General features: G+C 62.9%; 2 protein-coding genes across 12 annotated transcripts in view; one reads left to right on the forward strand and one right to left on the reverse strand.

Moving 5' to 3' along the window:
• The window catches only part of DOK7 (docking protein 7), a 35,126-nt gene extending 30,967 nt beyond the window's left edge, over positions 1 to 4,159 (reverse strand). For all 11 annotated transcript variants that reach the window (XM_060148813.1, XM_060148812.1, XM_060148809.1 and 8 more), the window contains exons 1-2: positions 3,986 to 4,159; positions 3,815 to 3,860 (exon numbers count right to left, since the gene is read on the reverse strand). In XM_060148813.1, the coding sequence (XP_060004796.1) occupies positions 3,815 to 3,860; positions 3,986 to 4,039 (100 nt within the window). In that variant the 5' untranslated portion in view covers positions 4,040 to 4,159. The remainder of the gene's footprint in view (positions 1 to 3,814; positions 3,861 to 3,985) is intronic.
• LRPAP1 (LDL receptor related protein associated protein 1) overlaps positions 1 to 10,452 on the forward strand; it is a 462,538-nt gene that overhangs the window by 49,991 nt on the left and 402,095 nt on the right. The gene's annotated exons all lie outside the window — the stretch shown is intronic.

Genomic DNA, 10,452 nt, shown 5'->3' on the forward strand with positions numbered 1-10,452 from the left:
ACCTGGGACGCCCAACCTCTCGGAATGCGCCCACCTCAGTTAGCAGAGCTGCCACTGCACAGGAGAGGCACGGGCACAGGCCAGTGGGACCGCTCAGGCGGCTTAAGGGGCAGGTGTCCCGAGGCCGCGGTTCCTGGGCAAGCTTGCAGGGCCAGATGTTGCCGAGAGTGGCTGGGCTCACGGTACCTCACCTGGCAGCCCCAGCCCCCGCCAGGCTGCCTGTGAGGGGTGACGCTGAGTCAGGGACCCTGCCCTCCAGGAACTCAGCGCCTGTCTCAGGGCAGGGATAGGAAGGGGGTACTGAACTAACACCTCACCTTCAGTGGCAGGAGCAGGGGCTGACCTCCCAGCCGGCCAAGGGCTTGTGGGCAGGGGGCAGCACCCAGTCATTTGTGGGCCAGCCAGTCTCAGCCCCTGCGCCTATAATGACCCCCCAGAGGCCCTGCCAGCTCCAGGAGTCAGGGTCCCTCCCGGGGGCTTTTCCGGGCTGAATAAAGCCCCCGCAGCTTGCACAGGAGTTGGTGAAGCCCTCGGAGCTCTGAGGGCCCTCGGAGCGGACGGCAGGGGAGTTGCCCTGGCTGCGCAGGAACCCTCTGGGTGCCACACCTGTGGGTGGGCCGCCCCCTCCACAGGGCAGCCACGCAAGAGACACCTCTCCCACCATCCTAAGCCTCAACCCGGGGAGGAAGAGAGGGGCTGCCCAGGGTCACCAGGGGGGCGCCCAGACCCCCCTCCTCTCAAGGGAAAGTATCCAGGCATGAATCCTCTGGCCAGGACAGAGGTCGAGGCCCCAAGGAGCACAGTCCCGCTGAAGTATTGCTCCCTTTTATAAAGATTGTTACTTCTGTCAGTGAGAGGTTTTCCCTTTCACTTTAAGTGAGGACACGGGGGCGGGGGGGGGGGACGCTGGGGCGAAGTGAGAGCGGCATGGACATACGTACGCTACCGAATGTAAAATAGACAGCTAGTGGGACGCAGCCCCACAGCACAGGGAGACCAGCTCGGTGCTTTGGGACCACCTAGAGGGGTGGGATAGGGAGGGTGGGAGGGAGACGCAAGAGGGCGGGGATATGGGGATATACGTATAGGTATAGCTGATTCACTTTGCTATACAACAGAAACTAACCCAGTATTGTGAAGCAATTATACTCCAATAAAGATCTTTTAAAAAAAATAAATCAGGGCTTCCCTGGTGGCACAGTGGTTGGGAGTCCGCCTGCCGATGCAGGGGACGCGGGTTCGTGCCCCGGTCCGGGAGGATCCCACATGCCACGGAGCGGCTGCGCCCGTGAGCCATGGCCGCTGAGCCTGTGCGTCCGGAGCCTGTGCTCCGCAACGGGAGAGGCCACAGCAGTGACAGGCCCGCGTACTGCCAAAAAAAAAAATCAGAGCTTTTCCTTCCTTCCACTAACTAAACTTTATTGTAAGAAGAACAAGTGGTCCTGGTTAAGAAAAGCAAAAACAGGAGAAAAGACCCAAAGCGGAGAGGGGCCCTCCTACCCCCGCCCGCCTGCAGCCCCTGATTCCCTCCTAACCTCTCCTCGTGGGCCCTCCTGGGAAGGAAATACTTTTCAAAAACAAGAGTCCTGCGTTTCCATGACGAGAAGGCAGGGCGGCCCCTCCTCTCTCCTTCCCAGGCTCCCCCTTGGCTGCAGCCAGGATCTGGGGAGTCTTAGCTGTGGGGACCCCAAGTACGAGGACCTGCCCCCAACACCCAAGGCCACCCGAGGGAGCTGGTCTTCAGCATAAGGGGGGCCAGGCGGCTGCACCTCTCCCAGCCAGGCCCCCCAACACACTAGAGAGGGGCCAGCTCATCAGCTAGGGGCCAGGGAGGGGAGAGCGAGGAGGGTCCGGAGCCTCTGACCCGTCGGGGAACCATGGCCACTGGCACTGACCGGGAGGGAGAGAGGGGGAGGGCTGGCGAGAGCCGGGCAGTGGGTCAGCTTGGCAACTCCGCCTCAGGCCAAGCACCCGCAAGAGGATGACCGCGGCCCTCGTGCAGCGTGAGGATAAAGGGGACGCTGCTAAGATAACCGGCAGCGACCGCGGGGGTTCTGAGACCCTGGGGACCAGGACGTGAGACGCAGGGCTCAGAGTGGACAGCAGCCCAGAGGGGCCGCGTCCACCACCCCTAATCCCCTCCCCGCCCCCAGTCCCCGGCCCAGTCCTGCCCGAGCGCCTTCCCCCTCTTCTCCGCGATTTCCCCTCCAGTCCAGTCCTGGTTCCCCGACGCCCCCGGCTCTCTACCGCTGGGCTGCACGTGGTGAGACCCAGGAAAGGCCCGATGACCACAAGCCCACTTACAGGCTCAGAGTCTACGGTGTTGAGGACCCACTGCAGACTCCCCGGCAGTGCTCGAGGGCCCCCTCCACAGGTGTCCTCCAGGGCCGGCCAGAGCTCACCTCTCAACTAGCGCTCTCGGATACTGGCATAAAATCCACCACCAGGGGCTGCAGATCACTACCCCCCCTACCAAGAGGGACAAGGCCCACCCCGGGACTGCTCTTCGGGTGGGCCACCTGTCCCAGAGGCCGCACAGGCCCTGGCTCACCACCGTCCCGGCAAGCAACCCCCACCCAACAGCCAGCCCCCTGCCTCGGGCCACAGCCTCCCGGATCAGCACGGCCTTCACCCCCGCCTCTGCCACCCTCAGCTGGCCGGTGCCCCCATTCCCTGCCGGCTGGGCACCCCCTCCCCAGCTCTTACCCTCCCCCACCCCTGCCAGGCGTCCCTGAGCTCCCCAGGACTAGGACCCCACAGCTCCAGATGCAGGGCCTGGGCATGAAAGACTGATCGGCTGAACGAAGGGTGCACGGCGCCCAGGCCCCCTTGGAGGGGAAGCTGAGGCCCAGGCAGGAGGTGAGTGTGTCCGTGGCCGAAAGCAGACCCTTCTATCGCAACCACGAGGCTCCCAGAGCCAGCTCAGCAGAAGGGATGGAGGACGGGACCCGGGAGGGGCACAGGGAGGGGGCCCTCCACACCCTGCCTAGGAAATGGCAGACACCCCAGGCGTCCCGGAAGACTCTCGGGCAGCCTGGCACGTGTGAGGCAGCGTGCGCTCACACCCCCAGCATCCCACACAGACCCACGGGAGCCTGGGCCGGCTCCAAGGCACCTGTCTCCGGAAACAGCTGCAGCTGCACAGCTCAGAGCCTCCGGCCGCTGAGCTGGAGATGCCCGGCTCCGGGGCTCCCAGCCGGCTCCTCCCGGCTGGGGTGCCGGCTCCGCTCAGGGGGCTGGGAGGGGGCCGTCCTCTCCTCCCAGGACGGATCCCACACACAAGGTAGATTTCACTCTTCTCCGTTCCTACCTGGCGGCCCAGCCTCGGCTCCACCTGGGGAGGCTGGAAGGGCCTCCTGGGGTCAGCGCTGCCCGGAACACCCATCCACGTTTGGATTCAAAGACACGACTCAATCCCCAACTGGGGCAGAACTTTCTGGGATGCTCCCTGCCGCGTGATGGGGGAAGGGGCCAGGACAGGCTCCTGCCCTTTCGCCCCTCGGGCCTCCACCGGCTCCCGCAGGCCCCTCCGAGCCTCAATCCGCCCTTCTGCCAAGGGGGTCCCCACCCCGGGCCTGGAGTCTGAGATGACGGCTCCCGGGCCCGGTGCGGTCGCGGAAGGGTCCCGCGTCCCGGCGTCCGCGGCAGGCGCAGGCCGAGGCGAGGCCGGAGCGCTCTCCGGTTACAGCCCTCGGCCCCGGCGCCGCCGGCTATTTCGGGCGAGCTGGCCGCGCTCCGGGCCGGCCGGGCGCAGGAGGCCGCCGCCGCCCGCCCCGTGCCCCGCGCCCCGTGCCCGCTCCCCGCGCCCGCTCACCTGCCACCGGCGACGGCTTGCGCAGCACCAGCCACCTACTCTTCCACTGCGGGGACAGAGGGAGCGTGAGCGCCAGCCCCGCGCCCCGCGCCCGCCCCCCGTGCCCCGCGCCCGCCGCCCGCCCCGCGCCCCGCGTCCGCCGCCCGCCCCGCGCCCGCCGCGCGCCCCGACCTTCTTGCCGTCCCGCAGCTTGACGTGGCCCTCCACCAGCGCCGCCTCGGTCATCTTCTGTCATGGTTCCCGCGCGCCCGCCGCGCCTCTGCCCGCCGCCCCGCGGCCGCCCAGCCCAGGGTCACTTTCAAAATAGCTCCGGGAGGGCCCTGCGCCGGCCGGCGGGGCGGGCGGGGCGGCGCGCGGGCGGGGCGAGGTGCGCGCCCAGCCGGCCCTGCCCTACCGGCGCCCCGCCCCGGCGCTGCGCCCGGCGGCACCTGAGGCCACCTGAGCGCCCTCCGGAGCCAGGCACATTGCGGGGCTCGGCCGCTGGCGCTCCGGCACTGCTCACCCCGGGGCGGGGGGCGGGGGGAGCGGGCTCCCCTCCAAAAGCAAAGGAAACGCCGGACGGGAAGGGGGCGTCCGCGCGTCCAAGCGCTTGGCCCAATTTTAAAGTGCGCCTCAACCGAGCTGGCTTCGCCCTCCGGCACCTTTCCCTCCCACCACCCCGAGCTGTCACCAGACACCGCTGACCACAGAATGACCGTGGGTCGACCCTGGCCGAGACATTGCCCCGCCCCCCAGCCCTCCAAGCCCCCTCTCTGCTCCCCCCAGACCACCCCCGCTCCCCAGTCAGGGTGATGGAGGGGGGTTCATTCACGTCCCCTGGCAGCAGGAATCCCAGGGCAGGTTGCTGCCCAGTAGTGAGTGGGACCACAGTGCCGCGGTCTCGGTTCCCCCTTCCCCCCCGCCCCGGGGCTGAGAGCTATCCCTCCGGGCAAGGATGGCACAGAGGTTCTCTGCTGCTCTATAAAGGCCCCCGAGAGTCCCCTTTGCAGTGGGGGAGCGCTCACCTTCCGGATTTCCCCTCCTCCACCCTGTAGCTCCAGTCCAGCTGCCCGCTGTTCTTTGGGAACCCAGGTGGTTGGGGGACCTGGCAGGTCGACATCTCAGACTTCAGCCCCCATCTATCTCTAAGACAACCTCTGACATTCACCCCTTCAGGAGCAACCAACAAGGCGAGGGGTCAGTGGCAGAGATGGGGCAGCTCCCTAGAAGAGCGAGGAGAAGCAATGTACCCTACCCGAGGTCCCACCCTAAGGGAGCTGATGTCCCGCCGGGAGGAGAGGGGAGGGCTCAGTGGTGTCCCGTTACCCTGAAATCCGCCTGGGTGGGAACAAGCGTGTGCATCTTCATCCCATCCAGGTCTTGCCTCTCACGGAGGAGGAACTAACGCTCAGAGCTGCGGGCGCCTCCAGGACTGACCCACGTTGGCTGAGCCCCGAGCGGGGCACAGGATCCGTGGGGGCAGGCAGAGCCCTGGGCTGGAGTCCCAGCTCAGCAGCCACCATGCTGGGCACAGAGAGGGCCAGGTCCTTCCTCTCTGGGCACCCACTCCCCTCCTCACTGTCTCTGGGGAGCTGAGAAGGCAGGTCCCTGGTGGGCACCACCCTCATTCAGATGCCCTGGGGATGTCTTGCCAGGGCGTAATGCAGAGCAGTGTCACGCCAGGCCCAGGAAGCAGCTCTGTGTCTCCTGTGTCCCCTCCTCCAGCACCACCTCCAGCGGCACCTGTGCAGCCGCCAGCCGCCTTCTGCAGAGCAGTTGCCCGACCACAGAGCCCCATTCACGCTCCCCACACATCTCAGACCCCCAGGGGCTGGCCCAGGACAGCCGGCGTGGAGCCCGGTGGCGCTGGGGGCTGTGGCCACCAACACATCCGCCGCCCCAGGCGCCTGGCACTTGGTCATCCCTGCAGGGAGGGTCAGTGCCCCGCTGCATTCCCGAGCGCTGGACCCGACCCAGGCTCCTGCCGTGCCTGGAAGCTGCACCTGCTCCTGCACTGGCCCAAGAGAATGCGGGCCGCCGTGGGGACAGACGGCGCCCCCCGCCCCCCGCCGGCTACTTAGAGGTGGGCTGATCTGCCTGCCTGGCTCCCACTCCCAGACCCTGGCTGGGCTCCTGGCCTCTCTCTCCTAAGTTCCTGCTGTGGACCGAATGTTTGTGTCCCCACCCCCCAAGTTCACGTTGAAGCCCAACCCCCAAGGGGATGGTATGAAGCGGTGAGGCCTTTGGGAGGTGATGAGGTCACGAGGGTGGGGTCCCCAGGACTGGATTACTGTCCTTATAAGAAGAGGCATGAGGGACAAGTTCCTTCTCCTCACCCACCACTGAGGACACAGCCAGAAAGCAGACATCTGCACGCCTGGAAGAGGGCTCTCACCTGACCCCAGCCTGGCATCCTGATCTCTGACCTCCGGCCTCCAGACCTGTGAGAAATGAACCTGCTGTTTTAGCCTCGCGGTCTACAGTGTTTTTGTTATAGCAGCCCGAGCGGACTAAGACAGTTTCCCCAGCTGTTGCGGCCAGAGTTGCTGGTTGCAAGTGGCAGAAGCTGACTCTGGCCACTGAAGCAGGAAGGAATCTGCTGGAAGAATGTCAGGTGTTGAGTAGAACCCAGGGGACGTGCGGATCCAGCGGGAGCTGCAGGAGATAGGGCGCCAGGGGAGCACAGCCACGCTCGTGAGACCGGACGCCACGCCCGCCCTGCGCCACTGCCCTGCCGGACTCACAGCCGCCTTCCAAGAAGCCCCCCGACCGTGGGTCAGAGCTGTACCACCGGCTGGCCACACAGCCACGGGCACTGCTGCTGGACATCACTGCCAAGGACACTGCCACCACTGCCAGACTCCATGGCCCCAGGGCAGTGTCACCCCATCTGTGGCTCTGCGGCCGAGGGACCTGCCATCAGACGCTGCACCTGCCGTTCACCATCCAAATGAACTTTAACCATCACACGACTTTTCTGGCCTCTTTCCTCTTCCAGCCTGACGTTATTATGATGAGCCCCTAAATGAGATGATGTATGTGAGGGTCTCTCAAAATGATCACGGGTTTCACAAACACAAGGGAGTGATGGGGACCAGGGCCAGGCCGCCTTGTCTCGTATCTCCAGGTGCTCAGTGAGGCTGGAGAAGGACACACACCAGCTGATCGTGGGAAACTCTACGCCTGTGTCCACACGAGCGATACCCCGTGTCACTCCTTCACAATTCCCAGCTCCCCTCGGTCGGGTGGAGCCACATGAAGGGGCTCTGGCCAGCAGAGTGGGAGGAGGTGATGACCGCCACCTCCCAGCCCTGCACGTCTGCCACCCTCCTCATCCACTGCATGGCGAGATGGGGTGTTATGGACCCAACTGTGTCCCCGCTAATCCATCTGTTGAAGCCCTAACCCCCAATATGACTGTATTTGGAGATGAGATTTTTTTTAATATTTAAATATCTATTTATTTATTTACTTGGCTGCACAAGTCTTAGTTGTGGCACGCAGGATCTTTTAGTTGTGACGTGCGGCATCTAGTTGCCTGACCAGGGATCGAAGTGCAGAGCCTTAACCACTGGACCACCAGGGAAGTCCCTGGAGATCGGATCTTTAAGGAGGTAATTAAGGTTAAATGAGGTCATAAGGGTGGGGCCCTAATCCCATAGGTCTGTGGCCTTAAAACACAGGGAGAAACACCAGAGCTCTCTCTCTCTCAGCACACACACAGGGCAAGGCCACGTGAGGACACAGCAGGACAGCGGCCGTCTGCAAGCCTGGAGGAGAGGCCTCCCCAGAGATCAGCCTTACTGGACCTTCATCTTGAACTTCAGCCTCCAGAACCACGAGAAATTTCTGTTGTGCGAGCCCTGCAGTCTGTGGCCTTCTGTTAAGGCAGCCGAGCAGACTGGCGCAGACAGTGTGGAAGATTGAGTAAATGGCTGCAAAGGCCCCTCCCCTGCACCCACACCCCTTGAAATGTGACCTCCTCCCACCGAGAGGTGGAGCCTGCCTCTCTACCCCGGAATCCGCTTTGAGCAGCTCACGTCCACTCTTTCTTTGGAACCCGGCCACCACCATGTGAACGGGCCCAGGCTAGCCTGCCAGATGACAGAAGACGTGTGGCCCGGTCACCCCACGGCCCCAGCTAAGAGCCAGCCAGCCCCCGGGGGCAGAACCGCCTAAGACCCGCTGACGACCCAGGTACGTGGCGGAGCCAGCCCAGGCGGCGAGAAGCACCCCGCCAAGCAAGGCCACATTACCAACCCGCCCGGCGTCATGAGCTCAGTACGTGGCTGCTTGTACGTCACTGCGTTTGGATGTCATCTGTGTCATCGCAGCAGCACTCTGATACACAATGTCTGGAAGCTCTGCAGAGAAGGAGCCTGGACCCCGCCGAGTCGCCACGGCCAAGGGCACCGGCAAACGTCCAAGCTGAACAGGAGTCCGCAGGCGGGATGAGTCGGGGAGACGCCCCCACCCGCACGTGTGGTGGTGAGGCCGCAGCACAGCAAAGACAAAAGGCACGAAGGCTGCCGGGCGGGGGTTGGGGGGGGCGGAGTCATGGCAAGAGAACAACAGTTCGACTTAAAGCAGATTTCTCAGCAGGAGTGACAGCAGACAGCGGAACACCACCCACGTGCTGACAGCCAGTAACTGCTGACGTGTGAGGTGCGATGCCAAGCGAACAGCTTTACGGCAATAGACGTGGAAATGGAGACAGATACACTCACGGAAGTGTAACTTCCTAAAGCTAGCTCAAGGAGAAACAGCGTTCTCCACAAGTCCCAGAGCATGAAAAAACGACTCAGTAGTTAAATAACATCCTGCAAAGAAAACACTGGGCCCAGGGAATTTTATAGGGGATTCTACCAAACTTTCAAAACACAGATCATTCCAGCTTTCTGCAGCCCTCCAGTGGATCAGGAAAGAAGGAACATTCTTGCTCTCTTTCTATGAGATCAGTACAGCCATTCAAAGAGTATAAGACAGTCATTCCAAGAGTATACGAGAGGAAAATGACAGGCCAGTGTCACTCAGGAACGTAAATGTAAAACCCTAAACAAACTTTAAGTCAATCCAAGAAAAGCTTATAACAAGTATGACAGAATGCGTAAGCCGGGGCCCCAGCAGCTGACACTACATTAGGACAATTCAAGGAGGGATTACTCACAAAGGTGTGCTCTTGGAAGGAACCACACCTTTGTACGTAAGGGGCGCAGTACGTGACTGTGTAGCCCCTGGCCAGTCAGAGAGCCGTGGAACCACCTCTAGACCTGAGGTGGGGGGGTTCCCTGAACCACGAAGGGGCGTCATGTCCATCTTGGGAGGATCACGGCCTTCAGTTAAGGGATCTGGGTGTATCCCTTGCTGGGGTACCGTCACAAAGCACCACAGACCGGGGGCTTAACCAACAGAAATCGTCTCACCATTCTGGAGGCCAGCAGGGCTGGTCCTTCTGACGGTTGAGGACCTGCTCCAGGCTCTGTCCTTGCCTTGTTGAGGGGCCATCTCCCCGCTGTGTCTCTTCACATCATCTTTCTTCTATGCATGTCTCTGCGTCCAAATTTCCCCTTCTTAGGGGAACGCACTCATATTGGATCAGGCCCCACACTCTCTAAAGATCCCCTTTCCACATCAGGTCACATTCTGAGGTCCTAGGGGTTAGGGCTCCAATATACGAGCTTGGGGAGGACACAATCCAACCTATAACACTGAGGCGACCCCAGAAGAGGGAGCCAGGGAAATCAGCACCCCAACCTCACACTCCTCCCTCCTCTGACCTCCTGCTGGGGCTCCCCCAAAGGGCGCAGGAGCCCACTGACACAGTCCATCAAGATCAGCCTATGGGGCACCGGGCAAGGTGGGGAATAAATCTGGAGAAGCCGACGGAAGGTAGCTGGCTCCCACCCTGACTCAGCACGGCTCACTACAGGAATGCAAGGCTGGCTTGACGTTAGACCGTCTATAAATGCACGTCACCTCTTTAACAGATCCACGCTCAGCACTCGCAGGGGAGGAGGTCAGGGAGAGCTCACGTCAGGCAGAGGTGCAGTGAGACTGAAGCAACACGCTTCCTGGAGGCCGAGAACAGGCGGTCGGAGGTCCGAGAGTCACGAGTGGGAGCCGCTCCACCCTCCACGCTCCTGGGGCTCCAGCACCCGCCTCCGCTGCCCTGGCTGCGGTCAACGTGGTGGGGCTTCAGCAGCACGTCCCAGTCCGCTTCAGGGCTCTGAGCCCCACCCCCGGCATTTGGGGCGATGGGCACACACACTGCTGTCCTCCCAGTGCCTGTCTCTCTTCCTCCGGCTTTGCTGGGGGCAGTGCATGTCCCTGGTGATCTGTCTGGTCCTGTCATGACAACCCTGTTCCCTGCCCTCCCGGCTTCCTCTGCAGCTGGGTGTGGCCAGGGGACCCCATTCAGGCAACGGTCAGGCCTCTCGGGGCTCCAAAGGCTGAGTGAAGGGGGAGGGGCGGTGCAGGAGGGAATGTTCTAGGCAGCAGTGGGAGCACCGCCAGCAAGGGCCCTGGTCAGTTTCACGAACACAAGGAGGCCCGAGTGGTCAGAGTGCAGCTGTGGGGGCAGAAGAGGGGCTGGAGGCAGGTGGAGTCAGATCACACAGAGACTGGGGGTAGGCTCCCAGATGGGAGGGGTGACATGGAGG

The sequence above is a fragment of the Lagenorhynchus albirostris genome, chromosome 4 (genome assembly GCF_949774975.1).
Source record: "Lagenorhynchus albirostris chromosome 4, mLagAlb1.1, whole genome shotgun sequence".
In the NCBI taxonomy this organism is placed as follows: Eukaryota; Metazoa; Chordata; class Mammalia; order Artiodactyla; family Delphinidae; genus Lagenorhynchus; species Lagenorhynchus albirostris.